Here is a 22,350-nt window from a genome sequence, read left to right as displayed (position 1 = left end):
AAAAAGCTGACCCGACCTGTAAAACTAACTGAAATCGACTTGATTCAAAACTGTTTGTGACCTGAGTGGAGATAAATAGAAACTGATTCAAGTTCAAATTGGCGTTAACCTGAACCTTAGTTGGATCTGTAAATTATGGATCTAAACCCGACCTGCACCCGATATGAGAACGACATGAACCTGAATTGAACCGATAATATGATAATTGAACCCGACCTGCATCCAAATGATATAAACATGAACCCGAGATTAACCTGGTAAATAACTGGTATTATTGACACTATTATCAACCTGGCATGTTATGAACCTGACATATAATTGACTCAACATGTAAATGATATGACTTGTTATTGAACTTATATAATGTTTATCTGACTTGATATTTATCTGACTTATTAGTAATAAGTTACAATTGATGCAATTATGAGATTTTAAATTTATGATAAACTTGTGATAATTAAATTAATATGATTAATTTTTGAAATTTAAAATAAATTGTTAGTTATGATAACTAAATTAATAAATTTACTTTCTATATTAATTATAATCCTTATATTATAAATTTTAATTATATAATCCTTAAATTAATTTTATTATATAATTTAGTTATTGAACATGATTTTATTAGATTATATAAAATTAATTAAGATATTTATAAGTCTATTTTTTTATGTAAAGATTGATTAATAATATAAATATAATTTAACTTAAAATTTATATATATAAAAGATGAATTTATTTGAGATTGAAAATTTGAATAACATAATAAATACTAAAACTAATAATTTATAAATGAATAAATAAAATTTATTACACTTTAATCCACTAAAATTACAATAAAATCAACTAAACAAATTTATGTTAAAAAATTTTCTCTTATCATCACCCATTTTATTTGGATGATAACATTAATATAAACTATATATTAGTAGATACCATATACTATTTTCATATTCCATATCCATATAAATATATTACTTATGTTATAAATAAATATATCCTACTTTTATTCAAGTCCAAAAATAATAAAAACATATTTATATTACATATATGGCAATTTACATATATTAGGACCTAATAAATGAAATTCATTAAAAAAACCATTAGCCCAAATTACAAGCCCAACATGATACAAAAATTAAATTCATTAAATGAATTCATCTTTTTATGCGTTATGTCATCAATCGTGGTGAACAAACTCAAATCAATTTGGACCTTTGATATGATTTGATCTGATGACCATTATTCCTTGACATTTATATATATATATATACTTATACTTATATTATACAATTTATATACTTTATATAGTTATACTTTAATACTTAATTTATATATATATATATATATACTTATATACATGAGTATTAAATATAAGTATTAAAAAATAGAGAAAATCGCCTCAGTGACCAAAAAAAAGTTATAATATACGATTTTAACCAACTTTTTTTGGATTTGCCAAAATGACCAACAAAATCGCAACGCGAAATAAAAATCGCAACGCGATCCCCAGAATCGCAAATCAGTTTCCAGAATCGCAAATCAGTTTCCAAAATCGCAACGCGATTCTTGAAAATCGCGATGCGATAGTACAAATTCGCATTGCGATTTTCCATAATCGCAACGCGAATATGAAAATCGCAACGCGAACACATAAATCGCAACGCGTATCCGTAAATCGCAACGTGTATCCGTAAATCGCAACGCGTATGGGTAAATCGCAATGCGTATCCGTATATCGCAACGCGTATCCGTAAATCGCAACGATAATACATAAAATCGCAACGCGTATCCGTAAATCGCAACGCGATATTTAAAGCGCCATTATAATCGCTACGCGTATTTTATTTTCAAATTACAAAAGAATATTAAGACAAAATCCCGTAATCGCAACTCATAACCTAAAACCTAAATCACAACTCAGTCCCATCTCCATCTCTCACTCTCTACGGCGAAGAAATCCGTCCCATCTCCGAAGATTTCCGTCCCCATCCGGCGAAATCCCTCACACCATTCACGGTCAGAAATCCCTCACAATATTCAAAATGGAAAATCAACCTCCGAGGTTAGTTTTTTTAATTATTTTTATTTTGAAATGTTTGCATTATTGTAGTTTTTTCATATTGAAACTGATGATAAGTTTACTGGTCATTTCAATAATAGATTAACCATTTCACTTAGATTTCATTTCGCGTTACGATTCTGTCGTTGCGATTTTCATTTCGCGTTGCTATTCTCTCGTTGCGATTTTCAGTTAGTATTTGTCTTTGTCTTTGTTCTGTCTTTTGGTTGAAGTAATGCAATCCATTCAAGTTTCAATTTGCAGAAGAGTCGCAACGAGATAAATGAAAATCGCAACGAGAGAATGACTGTCGCAACGAGAGAATCGCAACGCGAAATGAAAATCGCAACGAGAGAATCGCAACGCGAAACCAAAATCGCATTGCGATTTTCATTTCGCGTTGCGATTCTCTCGTTGCGATTTTCATTTCGCGTTGCGATTCTCTCGTTGCGATTGTCATCTCGCGTTGCGATTCTCTCGTTGCGATTTTCATTTCAACCAAAAGACAAAACAGTGTTGCAAATTTTAGTTTCAAGAATAAACTACTACTTTTTATGTTTATTGTTTTTGGTATATCTTCACAGTGTAGTTTTTGGTATATCTAACTTGGTATGTTTATTGTTTTTGTAGAATTTTTTTCGGCTCAATTGACCTTGAGAAATAAAGTCAGCCTGGCCACTACATTGCAAAGAAGCTTTCACCTGCTCAAAGACAATTGTTTGAGGAAACCTGCTTCGGGCCATGGCTGAGAGTACAGCATCCGGGTGGAGATGCTAATTTGACCCATTTGTGGCTTCAGACCATGACATCAAATCTACCCGACAGTATACAACGTGGTGAGGAAGAGATATGGTTTCATTTTCCACCAGCGTATACTTGCTTTGGGCGGAAGGAGTTCTGCTTAATCACTGGTCTACGATTCGGACACGATGATGTAGGCCGGTACACTCGTCATATCGCCCGCCCATCATGGTTATCCCGGGTTTTTCCGGATGAGTCAATGGAGAAGCCGAACCTACATGTTGACGACCTGAAGAAATTATTTAATAAGAAAGCTGGTTTCACTCGGATGGAAGACGTCGATGTTGTCCGAGTATGCCTTCTACTACTTGTGTATGCCGGCTTTTTAGGCAGAGAGGCCAGACAACCTATTCATCGGAGCTAATATTGGTAGAGGACCTGAATGCATGGAATCTGTTTCCGTGGGGTTCGTATATATGGAAAGCTACCTGGACTAAGTTGTCGTCTGCCTTTGATGACCGCAAAGTTGCGGGCGATGGGTCCAAATACACTTTGTCAGGCTTTGTTTGGGCCTTTAAGGTAAGAATTTCTATATAATGTTTCTAAAATTATAATTAATTATTTAACAATTACTATTTTGTTATATTGTTTGTAGATTTGGATATTCGAGGCTTTCCCCAGCATGCGTACATATGCAATAAAAACGTCAAATGATATTCCCAGGGCTATTTCCTGGAAGAGGAAAACTCTGTTGGATTGGGAAGACTTAATACCATATGCCACAATAAAATGTAAGTTAACACAAATACTTTCATATAATATAAACAAGTTATTAATAGTAGACGTTTAACTTTGTTTGAGTTTTTATATTTTAGGAGGCCAACATTCCATTACAAAGACTGACACCCACGGAGGAAGAGCTTGCCACTGATTGGTGGCAAGCTAGTCAGAATTTTTTTGATGGCACGGATGATGCAGCATCCACTTCCTCCAATTCGAGAGCCATCACCTCACCTAGAGCCATCACCCGATCGAACCGACTATACACCTCTAGAACGAGAGCCATCACCTATCCCGTCACATCATCGAGCCTCTTCTCCACCATCACCTCATGATAGGCGACCGGCAAAGATGCCACGACTCCTATCTCCCTGTTCTCCACCTCCACCTCAACGGGATGAGTCAAGGGAGTTACGTGATGAGGTCAATGCCTTGCGTGAGGAGATCGGTACTCTACGCGATAACGATGGTGCATGGCGTGTGGAGGTGTCAACTTTACGTGGTGAGGTTGCCGCTCTACGTGAGATGATAGTATCGTTGCAGAATGAGGTTCATACTCTACGCAACGAGGTAAGTTTAAGATTTTCCATATTTAACTTAATGATAAATTTACTCGTAATTTCACTTAGATTAGCCATTTCACTTAGATTGCTTAGTAAATTTATTCGGTTGCTGCCAATTCTGCTAAACTGTGTATTCTTTAACACTGTGAAATAGTATTTGTCTTTGTTTTGTCTTTTGGTTGAAAGTAAATTTGTTCGGTTGCTGCCAATTCTGCTAAACTGTGTATTCTTTAACACTGTGAATATATTTGTCTTTGTTTTGTCTTTTGGTTGAAAGTAAATTTGTTCGGTTGCTGCCAATTCTGCTAAACTGTGTATTCTTTAACACTGTGAAATAGTATTTGTCTTTGTTTTGTCTTTTGGTTGAAAGTAAATTTGTTCGGTTGCTGCCAATTCTGCTAAACTGTGTATTCTTTAACACTGTGAAATAGTATTTGTCTTTGTTTTGTCTTTTGGTTGAAAGTTTCAATTTGCAGAAGAAGAAATAGTTTACTTTCGCAACACGAAACTTAAAATCAGAGGTTTCAGATTTGCCAACCCCGTAAGCTATTGGCAATATCCCATTGTTAGCATCCATGGCTACTGCTAATAAGTTTACTCCAAGGTATCGACCTTTCAAATGTGCTCCGTCAACTATAATAACTGGGCGCATGCAAGTAATAAACGAACGAATCTACAAAATAATATACACAAGAAATATAATCATTTAAATGTGAAATGCATGTAACTAACAAAAATGAGTCAACAAAATTATATTGATTTACTAACCGTAGCACCAATGGCGATAAACAGCAACTCAAAGCGTCCATCTCTATCTGTTTTGATATGAGTTACCGACCCAGGATTTTTCAGCTTTAAATTGTGACAATAAGCCGGCAGTTGGGCAAACGATGCTTCTGGCGACCCCCTCAACAATTCCAAGGCATAACATTTGGCTCTCCAAGCTTGAGAATATGATATACTAATCTTGAACCGAGCATTCATGTCAGTCATAATTTCATGTCCCCGATATACCCTGCCATTCAAAAACATTAACTCAGCCAGAAAACCACCCAACACCTTTTTGTTTGCCTGTCTATGGTGAGGAAAAACTTGGGTTCTTGAACATGTATGTTTATCAATAAAAGTCCTAACTTGAAACATTTTGCAATCTTTTATTCTCTTTGCAATCATACGCCACGTACAGTTTTTGTCAATCATACACCTTGTTTCGAAACGATCTTTGCTTGATTTGTTAACTTTTAGTTGATAGCCATCTTCCACACATTTCGTATATAAAGCTATCTTCAAGTCTTCCTTTGTATCAAAACAATCATCTTTCTTGATACGAATAACTTTTGTGTAACAATCAACTGCTTTCTTTATCAACTCTTCTTCCGGTATCTGAAGTAATTCTGGCATATTCCAGTTATACGCCCGTGGCATTTTCTTTTCTTCGGGGACTTTTTCTTCTTCTTTTTCTTCTTCAGGATATATGAATTACAGAATGGATGTTCAACATGTTCATTCACAGTCGTAACTTCCTCCTCATTATCATCAACATTACATTCTTCGGCAACGGCTGTTTCATCATCAAAATTCGGGTATTGACCAATATCAATATCATTACACGCATGGTCTGTTTCTTCTTCTGAAACATCATCAAAATCCGTGTATTGACCAATATCAAAGTCCGGATATTGACCAAGACCAAATTTCAAATACTGACTAGTACTCACAATTTTTCTGTTGGCTCATCATCGTCTAACTGGTCAATACGAAAACCGGAATTTGGTGCTGAAAGTTGATTGGGATTTGGATTAGAGAAAGGTTGTGGGTTTTGAGAAAACTTAGTTGATTACTACCCGCTACTGACCCAACAATACTACTTCTAGGTTCAACAACATACAATGTAACATCATCTTGTGAAACACTAATGTAAGCAATGAATCGTTCAACATCTTCATTGTCGGTTAACAAATAAACTTTACCATTTCTCTGATAAGATAGCCTAAATCCACTTAGGGGCTCTAAATTCAATTTATTTGAAACACGTAGCATTAGAGTTTCATAAGTTAACTTTTGTAAAGACAATTTTAGTTGAAGATTCATGGGTAAAGGCATATATTGTAAAACACCATGAACATTATCCCATGACCCTCCAAAACACAAATCTATCCAAACATGATCAACATTAGATGATTTCATGGTTGTAAATTAATTTACTAAACAGACGAGCTGCGAAACTAAAACCTGTTGCCGGATTGGGAAGGATGTCGTTGGATATAGGAACGGATGTCGCCGGAGAGAGTGATAGATGGAGATGGAATGAGTCTTGATTTAGGGATTTAGTTTATGATTTCAGTGTTATATACCCAAAATTTCAGTGTTGTGATTTACAGATTCTCGTTGCGATTTACGGATTATCGTTGCGATTTACAGATTCTCGTTGCGATTTACGGATTATCGTTGCGATTTACGGATACGCGTTGCGATTTACGGATTATCGTTGCGATTTACGGATACGCGTTGCGATTTACGGATACGCATTGCGATTTACGGATACGCGTTGCGATTTACGGATACACGTTGCGGTTTACGGATACGCGTTGCGATTTACGGATACGCGTTGCGATATACGGATACGCATTGCGATTTACCCATACGCGTTGCGATTTACGGATACACGTTGCGATTTACGGATACGCGTTGCGATTTATGTGTTCGCGTTGCGATTTTCATATTCGCGTTGCGATTATGGAAAATCGCAATGCGAATTTGTACTATCGCATCGCGATTTTCAAGAATCGCGTTGCGATTTTGGAAACTGATTTGCGATTCTGGGGATCGCGTTGCGATTTTTATTTCGCGTTGCTAATTTGTTGGTCATTTTGGCAAATCCAAAAAAAATTGGTTAAAATCGTATATTATAACTTTTTTTTGGTCACTGAGGCGATTTTCTCTAAAAAATATGAGTATTAAATGGTTCTATTTTTTTAAGTGTCATGTCATTAATTTTGGCGAACAAAATCAAATCAATTTAGACTTTTGATAAGGTTTGATCCAATGGCTATTATTCTTTGCCACTTATTTATATATTATAATTATTTATATTTTTCTTCAACTTTTGAAATGAATGTAATTTAATTTATTTTATAATTTTCCCTCACATTTACAATTATTTTGATTTGATCCTTTTATATTATTTAATTTATTTAAATTTTAATTTGTAATTTCATATTTATTTAATTTAGTCTTTAAAATTATATGTGTATCTGAAATTGACTCATACTTAATTATATTTTTGTAATTTACTTCCAACCCTATAAATGACATAATAAATTTCATTTCAAATTCTATAAACTTTTGTTCACCAACCTTTTATATGTATGCAATTTAGTCCATTTTATATTAATTTCAACTTCACATTTTATAATTAATTCGATTTGATCTCTCATCCATGTATGTTGTTTAATTTATTTAATTTTTGTTTCTAATTTCATGTTTTTTTTCAATTTAGTACTTCAAATTATATTTTTATCAAAATTAACCCATAATTATTTGTAATTTATTTTAAATCATATACAATTACATTACAATTCTATGTTCTCACGTTCATGAAACATTTAAAGACGAAAAATAATTAACTAAAAAATGACCCAACTTGAAGTCAATCCGTATTCGGTAAGATCCAACCTGAATTTTGTCTGTCAATGATGTGACCCAATCTGGACGAGAACCGACTGAAGTCCATCTGAACCTGATATTTAACTGCTTTGGACCTAAACCGTTTTAACCTAAATTGACATAGATCCAAACTGAAATTAATCCGACCTAAATCTGAATTGAATATGATGTCAAATCAACCTGAAAATGACCCGAACTGGTTTGACCTATACCTGCTCTGATCTTAGTCAAACTATTAAATTGACCTGACTCAACTTGTATCTTATTTGAGATGACCTGACATGATCCAACTGAAACATGAACGATTACTTGATTTTATACCCCTAAGAGCAGCTGCTAAACGAACAAGTAGGTTAATATCAAATTTTTTAGGCTTATATATGTGCAAATGCAAATTTTATTACCTTGGTCCCACAAATACATTCGCCAGCAACAAGGTAGAGACACTTATTACATACAAGAGAAACTAGTCAGAATTTGGTTTATTCATGTTGTAGCAGAAAGTTTAACTTGAAGTCCTCCGGCATGCCTGTTTCAGTGGAACATGTGGATCAGAGAATGAACCGGTCGAAATCTGATCGAATAGGAACTTGTTAGCTGCCTCGGTGTAATGAATTCCATCCCAAACTACACGAACCAATGGACGATCACACGAACCCACAAATATGTCCGAACCATTCACCGTAATCGTTCCTCCACATATAACCTCGGCGCTATAGTTATACCGACCTCCATAGCCGCAACATGCCACGAGTGGAAGCTCAAACCCTGAACAAAGTAATTCAGCATCGTTAGTGTCCAATACATATCGAACACGAGCACTTCAAGTATGCGGCGTACCGTGTTTTTGGGGCTCAGCAAAAAGGGAATACTTCACGGCATATATGTCTACATATGTAAATGCAGCAGAAGGCAATTCATTTCTGAGCTGAACTATTGTTTCCTTCAATTTGAGATTGAAATACTGAGCCACTTCATTGTGAGGCTTCAAGCAGCCAGCAGGGTCCTTTTCAGCTGAAGAAAATGCAGTCAAAACATAAGGCAAGCAACCAATTGGTCCTGTGCTGTGAACCCAGAAATATCTGCCTCCTAAACTGTATATATTCTGCAAAAACACCCATTTTCATACAATCTCAGAATTTTTAGGTCCAAAACGTTTCAGTTTTTTTTCAAATGGATAATGATAAAATTACCCCGAATGTTTGTATAAATGTGTTCTATTTTTAGAGAATTTTAGATCCAAACATTTCAATTTTTAGTCAAAATATCCTTGTTGGAAGAGGACCATTAATTAAATAATGGTCAACATATGTTACTGACATGACATTTTCACATATGTTTAATTGTTGACGAAACATATATCATGTCACTTATAGTGACGGTGCGACATGTGATGCACTCATATTGATGATATGGCATGTGCCATGTTCTGTCAGCAACATTTGTTGATAGTTAGTCAATTAACGATTTCCTTCTAACAGAAGGTATTTTGACCAAAATTTAAAATATTAATGGCTAAAATGCTAAAAATAAAAGAAAGTATAAGAGTCAAAGTGACTATTTGTATAAATGTTAGGGATAATTTTATCATTATACCTTTCAAATTTCTTAATAGTATTTTACCTTAACATTTTCTGAGAATTTGTTGATCATATCGGGAACAGAAGCATTGACTTGTTGAATTGTCAAGTTTGCAAAGAACCCTTCTCCAAGATCATTTTGGCCAATATCAAAAGTGTATAAAGCTCTTGAAAAATACCCTGCCTTGGGCATTAAACTTGCAAACATCCCTCCTATACATGAAAAAAAAATCCAAAGAACTTAGCAACGAAACACTTAACATAATTGGTGGATGCAATCGAGTGATTATAATATAATAAATCGACAACGTTACCGACTAAAATAACATCCTATACAGACAAAAAATCCAAAGAACTTAGCAATGAAACACTTTAACATAATTGGTGGGTGTAATCGAGTGATTATAATATAATAGATCGACAATGTTACTAACTAAAATAATATACTATACATGCAAAAAATTCCAAAAATCAGCAATGAAACACTTAACGTATTTGGCGGATGCAATCGAGTGATTATAATATAATAAATCGATAATGTTACTAACGATAAAAACATGAACTTCACCGTGTGGTTATCCTTTAAATATAAACTCACCTTGTTTCCTAATCATTTGTGATCTGGATTTGAATTGCTGAAACTGCGAGAACTGTAGATCAAGGTAGAACGGACTAAATCCACCATTAGGGATAATGCGATTAGGTAATCTGATTGTAGATGCTGCGGTGGCAAAGTTTATGCCATGGGAGAAATTGGTCCCCATTGAATCAAGATATGCATTAATAAATGGCAGATCAAATGCCTCAGCTGCCACACACAAATAAAAAGTAGGGTAAAATATAAAAATGGTCCTCCAACTATATATAGGACGATGCTTTGTTAAGTTTATTGACTATTAAAAGTTATAAAATGATCCTCTAACTATAGGGAGATACTTTGTTGAGTCCCCAAATATTAAAAGTTATAAAATGATCACCTGACTATTCATATGTCCCAAACTCATCATTTTATGTTAAAAAATTGACGGTCATTTGAACTGGATGTAGTCAGATATGATAAAATCATATTTTAGTTATGTCTACTGTCATCGTTTTATCTTTCAAGCACTAGCTCGACAACATAAAGTTCCAAGCACTAACTCGACAACATAATATAAATGGAGACTCGGTCCACAAAATACACCTAAAACAATTCTGAGATCGAATTTTATCATATCCTAGTCAGCAGATGTACGTCTAACTAAAAAAACTGTCAATTTTTAACAAAAAATGATAATTTGAAACATATAAATAGTCAAGTGACCATTTTATAACTTTTAATAGTTAGATGACTCAATAAAATAATATTTTATAGTCAATGGATTATCTTATAACTTTTAATAAGTTAGAGTCTAAATAAAAAACATCTTATTTAATGACAAAAAAAAAACCAACACCACATCTTTTAAACAATGAAAATATCTAGTACTTTCATCATCTTCAGTTATCTCCGTATAAGTGTTAGATACGAATATGTATTCTTATAACATACCTATGAAATCGATGACGAGCCGACCATCGGAGAAACGGCGGGCAGGCATGTGAAAGTAGGTGTTTCCATAAGGAGAAGTGGGTGGATCAAAACCAGCAGCGTATCCGCCTGTGTCGGAATTCGAGTCACCTAAGTTAATGATAGCCGGGAAATCACAGGTTTTCGGCTCGTAGGCGACAGGGTTCAAAATGGAAGCTTGGGACAGGAGCAGGACGAGCATGAAAAAGAAGATGGATATGGCGGCTCGTTCGGACATCGTGGGAAACTGGGAGACAGGGAAAACAGAGAGATTGTTTTGGTTTTATCAAGTGATTAACAGTACGAGGGTAGAAATTTATGGGTTTTCGTAGATAGAGATAGCTTGGCTTTTGACAAGTGATAAATTGTTGAATGTTCAATGGATGGAAATTTTCGTGGAACTCCTAAAATTCAAACAGTCATAAATGTGCATGTAATAGATTAAATTTACAGTTCAATATTACTTAAGTTAAATAGAAGTTGTAATTAAAAGAATTCATCCATTGATGTTATTGATAAAAAAAATATTATATTTTAAAGATTTTAAGTATGATTAGTTGTATTATAAGATATATATACATTGTTATTAATTGGTTAATAAAATTTTGAATATATAATATTTTATAATCATTTTAATCTATTCAATTAAAGAAAATGTAAATTTTTATTATTAAGATTATGAAATACGTAACATATTTATCAAAAAAAAATATAGATATTAAAATACACAATTTGATTTAAAATTTTCATGTATTAATTATTGGGTAAACTATATATTTTCTCACTGAACTATATTCTCTCTCCTATTTTCCTCACTCAACTTTCAATCTTTTTAATTTGTTCTCCGAACTTTACAAATTGAATCATTTTATTCACTTTATCTCTAATTATTTAACGATGTTATGACATGACATAAGCATCAAAACGAAGTCGTTTTGAAAAACTTAAATATAAACCAAAACGACGTCGTTTGGAATCCATTATCAAATCTTTTTTTTTTCTTCTTTATTTCTTTATTTTTTTCATTTTTCTTTCCCTCATTTTCTCTCTATGTTGCAACCGGTTGCTGTCGCCGGCCACCACGCCATTTTAATCCATGCCACCTTCCACCGTTGTTGATGGTGGCCGCTCGATCTCAAATTTCATGGGTCGATTCATCTCGACCCCCTAAGTTCGAATCTGGTGGTTGATTCACCAGAAAATGTCCCGAAACCCGTGAATTTGGACTAAAACTTTTTGGCTTTCTCACTTTCAATATCAAATTAGTGGATTTCGGAGCAAGTTTCAATAAAATAGAGATCGGATTCGGACTAACGGTGTCGAGATGAAGCGACCCATGAAATTTGAGACCGAATGACCACTATCTATGACGGTCGATAATGGCCAGTAGTGGTATCATACCACCTTTAATTTTTTGTTATTTTCTCAATTATTTTATATTAAAAAAATAATAAAAAGTGACACATCATCAAAACGTTAGATAGATAACAGGGGAGTGAGCAAAATGATTCAATTTGTAAAGTTCAATGAGTAAATTTAAAAAAATTGAAAGTTAGGTGAAGAAAATAGGACAGATAATATAGTTCAGTGAAGAATAATATAATATACTCAAAGATTTAAATGAATTGTCGTGTGTGTTTTCTCATTTTTGCTCGTGTGTGTGTGTGTTTTTTTTTCATTTCCTACTATTAATCTCAACCGTTTATTTTCACTCATCCAATGAATGCATAATATGCGGTCTAATTTTTTATTAAAAAAATTAAAATCCTTATTTGAAAAATATTAAAACCTCAAAATGTAATTTTCAAATCCCTAAATTCATATATATCGTCGTTGAATCAACTATCCCTACCCACCCCTTATATTGCCATACCTTCACTATTAATAACCACATCCTTCTATCGTCAAAAATCGACCAACGATGTATCAATCGAATCTCAAACGTAACAACTTCCAATCAAACAACAAACAACGGATGAAAGACGAACAAACGATAATCTGAGAGTTGTGGATCTTGCAGTGAGGAGGATACTTCGTTGTGGCGACATGGTAATTGTTAATGAGAAAAAAGGAATTTAGGGTTAATGATTTGGGACTTTATTAAGAAATTAGAAAATTTTAGAATTTTAAAAAAATTAAAAAAAATAAAATTACAAAATCACATATCAAACAATGATTGAGTGGATGATTCTTATTCATAATAGGCCGATCTTAAAATTTAATAAAATAAGCATTAAACACATATTTTACTAAAAATAAAAATATTTTTAATTAAATAAAACTTTAAATACTTAAATAGAAAATAGGGTATACTACACCAGGTACCATTAAATTTTAGGCGTTGTATCGTTTATACCACTGAATTTTCAATTTTATCAATTGTAGCACCTTTTCAATTATACCACTGAGTCGTTAAATCGTTAACAATCAGATCAAAACGACATCGTTTTGTTGAGGTGTCTACATCGACAGTTGTTTTTCACCTCGGAAACCGTCAATCACGTCATCGTTTCATTAACAATTTAACTTTTCAATTGTATAATTGAAACAAAAATCAAAGTTTAGTGCTATAATTGATAAAATTGAAAGTTCAGTGGTATAAATAATACAATATCTAAAGTTTGGTGATATATGATGTAATTTATCCTAAAAAATAAAATATAATTTAAACATTTGCGAAAAGCCAAAAGAAAACGCACAAAGAGATAGGGAGATAGACAAAGATATCTCCAGAATCCGAGCTGGCAATTAGCAGAGATATCAACGAAAGCCCCCCGGCTCCGAGAACAAAACATACTGCGAGCTTGTGGAAACCCGTCATGCCACGTGTACGACACTCTTACCCACGTGGCATCCCTCGGAAGGCCTGCCAAGATCGCGCGTATCATAAACCCCTTATCCAACACCATCCCATTTTTGTTTTTGGCTTAGAGACTCCTCTCACTGTCTCTCTCCCTCTCTCTCTTTCCTTCTTCCATTGCCACTAAACGGCTATTGAAGAAACGTTATTCTTTTTTGAAACGCCATGACCGCCATAGCTACTGCTGGTGCTTTGTCTTTGCCAATCTCTTTACAAAGATCTTGCAAGATTACTTCCTCTAAAAAGGTACCTTTTTTAGCATAAAACATTTGAAACCATTCTTCTTTGTTAGTTAGCAGAAAGTCCCCAAATCACTTTTATCTATGGCTCATAATTCGAGGTTGATGCTGTTTCAGGCCATTAAAAAGGGGTTTAGGGTGTATGCTTTGTTTGGTGAGGAAAGTAGCTTGGGGGATAAGAAGAGCCAGTGGGGAACTCTGTTTGATGTTGAGGATCCAAGGTCTAAAGTTCCGCAATGTAAAGGCAAGTTCTTAGATGTATATCAGGCCTTGGAAGTGGCTAGATACGACATTCAGTACTGCGATTGGCGGGCTCGGCAAGATCTGCTCACAATCATGGTTCTTCATGAAAAGGTCTTCTTCAAGCTTAATATGATATTCTTCTTTGTGAACACTTAGAAATCTGTGCTATTGCTTATACAAGTTGTATTATTTACTACTTGACCTGTGTTTTCAAACTTTTGGTATGTTTTTAGTTATTTTCGAACTTGACCTGTTGTTTTGTTATGGTTGTAGTTAGTGGAAGTGTTGAATCCTCTAGCTCGTGAATTCAAGTCTTTCGGCACCATGAAAAAAGAGCTTGCGGAACTGCAAGGAGAACTAGCACAAGCTCACAAACAGGTATAAAAACCCAGCAGATGATGAAACTGTGGTTATTTTAATTCAATCAGGAGATGTTTAAATCGATTCAATGATTATGCTTACCTTCTCTTTTTCAACAAAATAATCGGAGTAGGACTTGAACTAATTACCATAGGAATCAGACTATCAATTAAAGTTGACAAAGGAATAATCAAAACATGTCCCTATTTTTGGTATCTACCAATTTTGTTTCTGATCCGGGAGCAATATCAGGTACATATATCCGAAACAAGGGTTGCTGCCGCTTTGGATAAACTAGCTTACATGGAGGAATTGGTTAATGATAAGCTTTTAGATGATAGGACTGCAACAGAGTCCACTGTAGCATCTTCTTCTAGTACATCAACACTATCTTCGGATTCTGTGAAGAGGAAGTCGCCCCGGAAGAGCTTGGATGTGTCGGGTCCAGTTCAACCATATCACCCGCGCTTGAAGAACTTTTGGTATCCCGTTGCTTTCTCCACTGATCTGAAGGACGACACTATGGTAAGCTATATCCGAAACAATAATATTTCTTATCATCAAACTCCACAAAATATTGACATACTCATTCTACATAACGATGATTGGCATTGTTGCCACATTTATCTCGGGCTTCTTTCACAATTCATATAGCTATCAATTCTACGAGAATGTGTTTTATGATGGGGATACATGGAAACTTTGTTTTGTTTTATCGTCTTGTTAACATGTGTCTGTTTATTAATGTCTTTATTACTTCTCCTTCCAGATTCCGATCGAGTGCTTTGAAGAGCCATGGGTTCTTTTCCGTGGAAAAGATGGGAATCCGGGATGCTTCCAGAACACCTGTGCACATAGAGCATGTCCTCTTCACCTTGGTTCAGTTAACGAGGGTCGTATTCAGTGTCCCTACCATGGTTAGTATGAACTTAGGGCTTGTACATTTTAAAAGCAAGACAGATAACAATGAATGATTCACACAGTATATATGCTCAGAATAACATCCGGTCCTTCATCGTGTTTAACAAATAGTTGTATAAATTTTTCTAAATTCATGAAACATTTTTTATGCTTCAGGCTGGGAATACACAACAGATGGGAAATGTGAAAAAATGCCATCCACGAGATTACTTGATGTGAAGATAAGATCATTGCCATGTCTTGAGCAAGAGGGAATGATCTGGATTTGGCCCGGTGATGACCCTCCTAAGGCAACCCTTCCTTCCTTACAGCCTCCTTCCGGATTTGAAATTCATGCCGAGGTATGCTTTAAGTAAACAATGGACAACTTTAAGTAAACATCTGCACTGCCTCACATCATATGCTGATCAATGCCAGATTGTTATGGAACTTCCGGTTGAACACGGGCTACTTTTGGATAACCTTCTGGATCTTGCTCATGCACCGTTTACTCACACTTCCACATTTGCCAAGGGATGGACTGTTCCAAGGTTTGTTTCTGCAATCATATTGGCAAATGGTTTGTGGCTTTTGTAGTTTAGTTTTGAAGCAGAATAGTCTTCCATATTAATTTTAGCACGTAATTCGGAATTGTTTTGATCAATGATTCTTCTAATTATCTTGCTCGTTAGTAGTACGGATGGACTAAATGCTAACAATTAATAGTTGATATGATTTTGAATATATTATCTTACTTGCTGTGTGTAATCTGAACATCACAGTTTGGTGAAGTTCTTGACGCCTGCATCAGGTCTCCAAGGATACTGGGACCCTTATCCCATTGATATGGAGTTTCGGCCTCCTTGTATGGTGCTATCGACCATTGGTATATCAAAGCCGGGAAGACTGGAAGGACAAAGTACCAAGGAATGCACAACACACCTTCACCAGCTTCATGTATGCATACCTTCATCAAGAAATAAGACAAGACTATTATATAGAATGTCACTCGATTTCGCTCCTGTGTTGAAGCACATTCCTTTCATGCATTATTTGTGGAGACATTTCGCAGAGCAGGTAAACAAAATATCATTAATATCGCCTTTCCTCCGTATTATCATCATTTACCAGTTTTTGAATTGCAAACATCTCCGATATCTGTCAACGGTGCTTGTCACTAATATTTTGTTCTGCTTTATGCACATGATGAATACAGGTCTTGAATGAAGATCTGCGACTCGTAATAGGCCAGCAAGAACGTATGATTAATGGCGCAAACATCTGGAATTTACCAGTCAGCTATGATAAGCTAGGAGTGAGGTACAGATTATGGAGAAAAGCTCTTGAACAGGGAGCTAAACAATTACCCTTCAGCAAACCAATGTAAATTCCAACTCTAGCAACCTTCAACATCCTTTCACACATTGTCTGGACCGATTCTCGACACTCTCGAACATGCTTAGTAAGCTATCTACCAAAATCGAAGATACATTTTTTAAGGTTTGGCATCGGCATGGGAGGAGAACCATGGAGATCCATCAGAAACAGATGCAAGTTGGTCTCTACAGACAGACCTTTGTAAAATAATAGCCTGTACACTGCTCTTATAGTTTGTGTGTACAGTTGAAACACATTTTTTTCCCTCTGCCGGTAACCCCGGACCGGAGAGTTGATCTGAAAATTTTGGCCTTAGATCATAGAAGCCAATGTTATCAACTTGTCCTGTATTAAAGATCTTTGTATTATAGTAACGATGTCTAATGAAAATTCGCAAGATTTACAATTGAACTACATTTAAGCATCGTGTACCCTCGAGGCTCAAAATATGCAGACCATTTACTGATTAGTGTCAAAGCATAAACAATCCCATTGCTTCCTGTTTTGTTCAAATGTAAAAGGGCAAGGATTTTAGATTATTATGGATCGAACTCCATACTCGACGGATTATTCATGTCTTTGTTCCGAACCATCTCAAACGAAATGGTCTCAATGTGCATATATGCAGTTATACATCTTAGTACAGCACAGAAATGTTCCATAAGATGACACTCAACAACCAAAAGCTTACATTCCTAGCATAAGATGACACCCAAAAGCATACATTCCTAACAAATGTATTTGTACCAGTTACTATACGAAGTTACACGGACCTGAAGCTACCGATTCCGGAACAAAAAGACCTTAGCATGCGGGCCTATGTACAGATATCAGGAAACAAAATGTGGAGTTTATTCGAGTGATATACAACAAACTATACCATAAACACTCCCGCATATTTGTCTGATCACCAGCAGCTCGAAGCTAAAACAAAAACTCCGAAAGGGAAGTCATATTGGTTTCCTCAGCACCTCTTGAAACATATCCAGGATCAGTTCTCGGTCTGCCTGCCTGAAAAAGTTATTGATTTCCTCTCTAGAATCGTAAATCTTGGCGAAATCAAACAAGTATGTCATACACCCTTTCTTCAGCTTGGTTAATTGGTAAAGCCAAGCCTCCTGCAGCCTCTCAAGGACATTCTGCGAGTTAATGTCTTCTTAACAGGCTTTCTTCACAAGCATCTTTTAAATCTACAATGTTGTATTTATTTGCCGCTCCCAGTAATGCCAGTCGATGCTTCCCAAAGTCCTCTTGCTTTATCGTTCCATACAAGTAACTGAGAAGGGTCATGCAAGATTCCAGTGACATGTCGTCTATATGGATTGTGGACGACGCCTTTTCCTTAAGGTTGTGATGGAACATGCTCTCAAAAACGGGTGAACTTGCGGATAAAACTGCCTTGTGCGCTCCTAGAGTACCATCAGAAGTCTGGATGGTAACATCTGCATGAAGCCCATCAAGCATGCGAGCAAGGCAGCGCAGGGTGCCTTGAGTTGACAGAAACTGCTTTGCTCCATCTATGGGCCATATGGAAACGGATTCACCACCCTGGGTTTTAAAATGTATAGGGTTAAGAGAAGATATTTGTCGACATATAACAAGGGCTACCTGCTGGGAAATTGCATATAACAAGGAAAAATAACTTGAAGCGTAGTTACTTGCTATGTATTAACTAGTTTTCGGTGGCTCTTCCGACACCGTGAAACATGCCTTCCCAATAAGGGAAGAGAGAGGGAGAGAAAGAAGTAGAACATATTGACTTGCCAGCATTTTACATTAATAACAATCTAAAGGAGCTCACATTTATAGGGCAGATCCATAGGTCCAGAAACTCGACATCAATAATGAAGTGCCCATGGAATGTAGAATCAACAGGCCAACAAAAGTCGTCACACGTTCGCAGCGGTCTACCATGAACTACAGCACCGAGTAGGCAACTTAGTGTCAAGTGTGAATTCCCAAAGCTGCTCAACAGACTAAACATGCATAAAAGCCTATTGAGAAAGCAGTTATGAGTTCATTGTTGTTCGATTGATGAGAAAGCAATAGAAAGGTTCAAGAGATCAAAGGCACTACAAATAAATATTGCTTGAGACAATCCAAATGATAGTGATTACTCAATTCCAAAGTAAGTTTTCCTAACAAAATATGAACAAAACAAGATTTATGTCAGCATATGGATTCAAATTGAGAACTTAATAATAGAAAGATAAGTTCTTTTCTCAATTCTTGCATTAGTAGGTAACCAAATTCGACTTATCTTGTGCTTCTTGTTCCTCCATTTTTATTCATCATCTCATTCTACAACGGATATAAACACTGCTCAAAATCAAGAATCGCGATCCAATTTCAAATATCAATTCCATTCTAAAAACTCCATGACAAAGCACAGCAACATACAAACACACAAGCACACTAGTATCATATGTGTTAGACAATAAAACTAAATCTCAGATCCCCAATTTGCTTTCACTTTGACATGATGAATTGCTTCCACCACCATAATTTGAACATAAAAGTCAGATTTTTTCCAATTAGCTAAAGCCTTTGGGTGATTGATCAATCAACTATCTCTTCCTTTTAGAACCAAAGTAGACATATTGTGTTCAAAATCCTAAACCCGCTTTTCCAATTTCAAATATCAATTCCATTCTAAAAACTCTATGACAAAGGACACCAACATACAAACACAAACACACAAAAGCAAACTTCTTTTATATGTTTTAGACAATAAAATTATAAAACTCAATCTCAAATCCCCAACTTGCTTTCACTTTCACATGTTAAATTGCTTCCACCACCATAATTTGAACATAAAAGTCCTGTTTGTTCCGATTAGATAATGCCTTTGAGTGATTGATCAACCAACTATGTCTTCCTTTTAGGACAAAAGTCGACATATTGTGTTCAAATCCTAAACCCCCTTTTCCATAATTTATTCATCCAGCAACTTATCCATTGGATTTACAATCAAAACCCTTCACTTGATCTTCATCTTCAACCTTTCTTCTAAACTTGAATCCAAATTTAAAAGCCATTAATCTTTCCTATCAATTTAAGCAAGGGGATGAAAAACAAGAAAGGCATACCTGGGGAGATATAAAGTTTACGATTAACACCAACATTAGAGATCCGAAGTATGAATTTAGCATAAGGAGGCTGCTCCTTAGACACCCGAGATGGCTCAGGGAACAAACGAATATACAAATATCGATTCTTCTCTACAGACAAGTGCCTGTTCTATTAAAGTCCCCCAGGAATCAGTCAAAGTTATCAAACAAGACAACAAAAACAAAAAGAACAACAATTTCCAATAAAGAAAAAAAAACTGGGTATTAGATTAAAAAAGTACCAGTTCCAAAGACCGACCTTGAAAGGGTCGGATTTTCTGTAAGAACAAGGACCAAAGTTGTCAATCCTCCATTGAGCTAATCTGGAGATCGTTTCAACCTTCGTATCACCCATTTTTTCTTCTTTTTTTGCGTTGAGAGAGCTAACCTCTAAGGGATTTTCTCTCGTTTCCTTGTAGTTTGTACGAGTGATGGCGTAGCCGTAGAGGGAGAGAAGACGTTTTTTTCACGCCTTCTTTCTCTTAGCAAAGTCGGATGCTTTATCAGTTGATAAAACAACTTTTTTTTTCTTGACAACAGAAAATTAAAACATGTCATTTTTCTTCAATGATTGCCAAATAATATTAGGTTTTAGATATTTTCCAATATATGGACCGAGTCAGATTGAGTTCAGTTGCTTAATTTGTTTTCAGTCAACTCATTAACTCGATAATAAAATATTAAAAATATATTGATTTTGTATTTTATTATTAAACTTAAAAGAAAACTGAGACATAAATGGTATTTTTGTTATGCTACCTTACATGGAGGAATTGGTTAATGATAAGGTGTTAGATGATAGGACTGCAACAGAGGCCAATGTAGTATACTCGTCTTGTGCATCGACACGATCGCGGATTGCGACGAAGACGAAGTTGCCCCAGAAATATTTGTATGAAAAATTATCTCTTGTTAGATCAAATTCGTTAGTAACATTTATCATTAATGTGACAAAATCTTGTTAAACTAACAAGAAGAAGCAAGTTTAAGCAGTAAACTTTCTCATCTTATTAACTTGAGCAAAGATACATTTATAGGAAGTTTACAATAATAACAGCCTCTAACAAACTATCAACAATACAACAACCTTTCCCGCCTTTATGAGCTATACGTTGCATGCATATCACGTGCACTAACAGAAGTAGAGTATCCACAAGAAGTCTTACAAGTATAAAGTTGTGTTTTATGCCTAAAATTATGACATAACATTATCACGTATCTAAAGTAATAATATATCACATGTCACATATCTAAAATAATAATGATGTATTGTCATGTGTTCAAGGTGATAACATGATATTGTCACTTGTTTAAAGCGATGACATGAAACATGTCACGTCATCATTTTATAAACATATGACTTGTCACATCAATAACAAACGTTGATAATTAATTAATTAACGGTTTTCATTTGATTATGGATATTTTACTCCAAAATGAAATGTTGGTCTCAAAATATTTCAAAAATAAAAGAGTTAAAAGTGACAATTTTATTAAATATTAAGGGTGAATTTCGATATTATATCTTGAATTTTCTATTAAACACTTTTATGTATCATGCTGGCAATACCAAACCGATGGGAAATGTGAAAAAATGCCATCTACTTGATTACATAACGTGAAGATAAGACCATTGCCCTATCTCGAGTAAGAGGTAATGATATGGATTTGATCCAGAAACGACCCTCCGGCGACAACGCTTCCTTCTTTACAACCTCTTTCCGAATTTGAAATCCATGCAGAGGTAGACTTTGTTTAAAGTTACTCGATGAAAACAATCGACAACCTTTTTTTGTAAAAGTATGTTGATAAATGCCAGTTTGTCATGGAACTTCCGGTTGAACGCGGACTACTTTTGGATAACCTATTGGATATCGTTCATGCACCGTTTGTTTACACTTCTACATTTGCCAACAGATGGACGGTTCCAAGGTTCGTTTCTGCAATCGATTTGGCAAATGATTCCTCTAAATATCTTGCTCACTGTGAGTGATCCGGCCATCGCAGCTCGATGAAGTTCTTGACACTTGCATCCAGTCTCCGAGGATATTGAGACTGTTATCCGATCGATATAGAATTCCGATCACTGTGTATGATGCTTTCGACCATTGGGATATCGGAGTCGAGAAAATTGGAATTAGGACAAAGCACCACAGAAAGCACAAGACAGCTTCATCAGCTTTATGCATGGTTTTCGGCCATGCTATCGGTTCACTGGTTCAACCGGTCGAATCGGTCCGATCGGTCGAAAGAACCGGACGACGTCATAATTATTTAAAAAATTAAATAAAAATAGAAAAAATATTTAATAAAAAAATAA

The 22,350-nt window shown here is 35.2% G+C and overlaps 2 protein-coding genes and 1 pseudogene across 4 annotated transcripts; 1 reads left to right on the top strand and 2 right to left on the bottom strand.

The window, feature by feature from the left end:
- Positions 1-8,191: 8,191 nt before the first annotated feature.
- On the bottom strand, positions 8,192-11,236 carry LOC120218582 (esterase-like). The gene is made up of 5 exons (XM_039215513.1): positions 10,924-11,236; positions 9,991-10,200; positions 9,436-9,605; positions 8,653-8,917; positions 8,192-8,580 (listed from the first exon to the last, which is right to left on the bottom strand). The coding sequence occupies exons 1-5, from the start codon at positions 11,177-11,179 to the stop codon at positions 8,318-8,320; spliced, it is 1,164 nt and encodes a 387-aa protein (XP_039071444.1). The 5' UTR covers positions 11,180-11,236; the 3' UTR covers positions 8,192-8,317.
- A 2,640-nt stretch (positions 11,237-13,876) lies between these two features.
- LOC120218580 (chlorophyllide a oxygenase, chloroplastic-like) lies at positions 13,877-17,336 on the top strand. 3 transcript variants are annotated; one of them, XR_005525247.1, is made up of 10 exons: positions 13,877-14,047; positions 14,152-14,394; positions 14,557-14,661; positions 14,896-15,168; positions 15,413-15,560; positions 15,721-15,905; positions 15,982-16,094; positions 16,326-16,620; positions 16,760-17,000; positions 17,043-17,336. XR_005525247.1 is itself a non-coding variant. In XM_039215511.1 (9 exons), exons 1-9 carry the CDS (start codon positions 13,967-13,969, stop codon positions 16,928-16,930), a joined length of 1,608 nt encoding a protein of 535 aa, XP_039071442.1. In that variant the 5' UTR covers positions 13,877-13,966; the 3' UTR covers positions 16,931-17,336. The 3 variants fall into 3 exon arrangements, 2 of the variants coding, with proteins under 2 accessions (XP_039071442.1, XP_039071441.1); XM_039215511.1 differs by having other exon boundaries at positions 14,158-14,394; positions 16,760-17,336; XM_039215510.1 differs by having other exon boundaries at positions 13,878-14,047; positions 16,760-17,336.
- Positions 17,337-17,641: 305 nt separating this feature from the next.
- Positions 17,642-20,568, bottom strand: LOC120218581 (annotated as a pseudogene).
- Positions 20,569-22,350: the final 1,782 nt, after the last annotated feature.

Source organism: Hibiscus syriacus, unplaced genomic scaffold (genome assembly GCF_006381635.1).
Source record: "Hibiscus syriacus cultivar Baekdansim isolate YM2019G1 unplaced genomic scaffold, ASM638163v2 tig00110198_pilon, whole genome shotgun sequence".
Classification (NCBI taxonomy): Eukaryota; Viridiplantae; Streptophyta; class Magnoliopsida; order Malvales; family Malvaceae; genus Hibiscus; species Hibiscus syriacus.
The sequence above is the reverse complement of the archived record's forward strand: the minus strand, read 5'-3'. Positions and strand labels throughout refer to the sequence as shown.

Excerpts from the sequence above, each read along its gene's own strand:
- LOC120218582 (XM_039215513.1), bottom strand. The coding sequence starts at position 11,179 with ATGTCCGAACGAGCCGCCATATCCATCTTCTTTTTCATGCTCGTCCTG. Across the intron at positions 10,201-10,923 it reads GCTCGTCATCGATTTCATAG|CTGAGGCATTTGATCTGCCA; the intron begins GTATGTTATAAG and ends TGTGTGTGGCAG. Across the intron at positions 8,918-9,435 it reads AATTCTCAGAAAATGTTAAG|AATATATACAGTTTAGGAGG; the intron begins GTAAAATACTAT and ends GTGTTTTTGCAG.
- LOC120218580 (XM_039215510.1), top strand. The coding sequence starts at position 13,967 with ATGACCGCCATAGCTACTGCTGGTGCTTTGTCTTTGCCAATCTCTTTA. Across the intron at positions 15,561-15,720 it reads TATTCAGTGTCCCTACCATG|GCTGGGAATACACAACAGAT; the intron begins GTTAGTATGAAC and ends TTTATGCTTCAG. Across the intron at positions 15,906-15,981 it reads GATTTGAAATTCATGCCGAG|ATTGTTATGGAACTTCCGGT; the intron begins GTATGCTTTAAG and ends GATCAATGCCAG.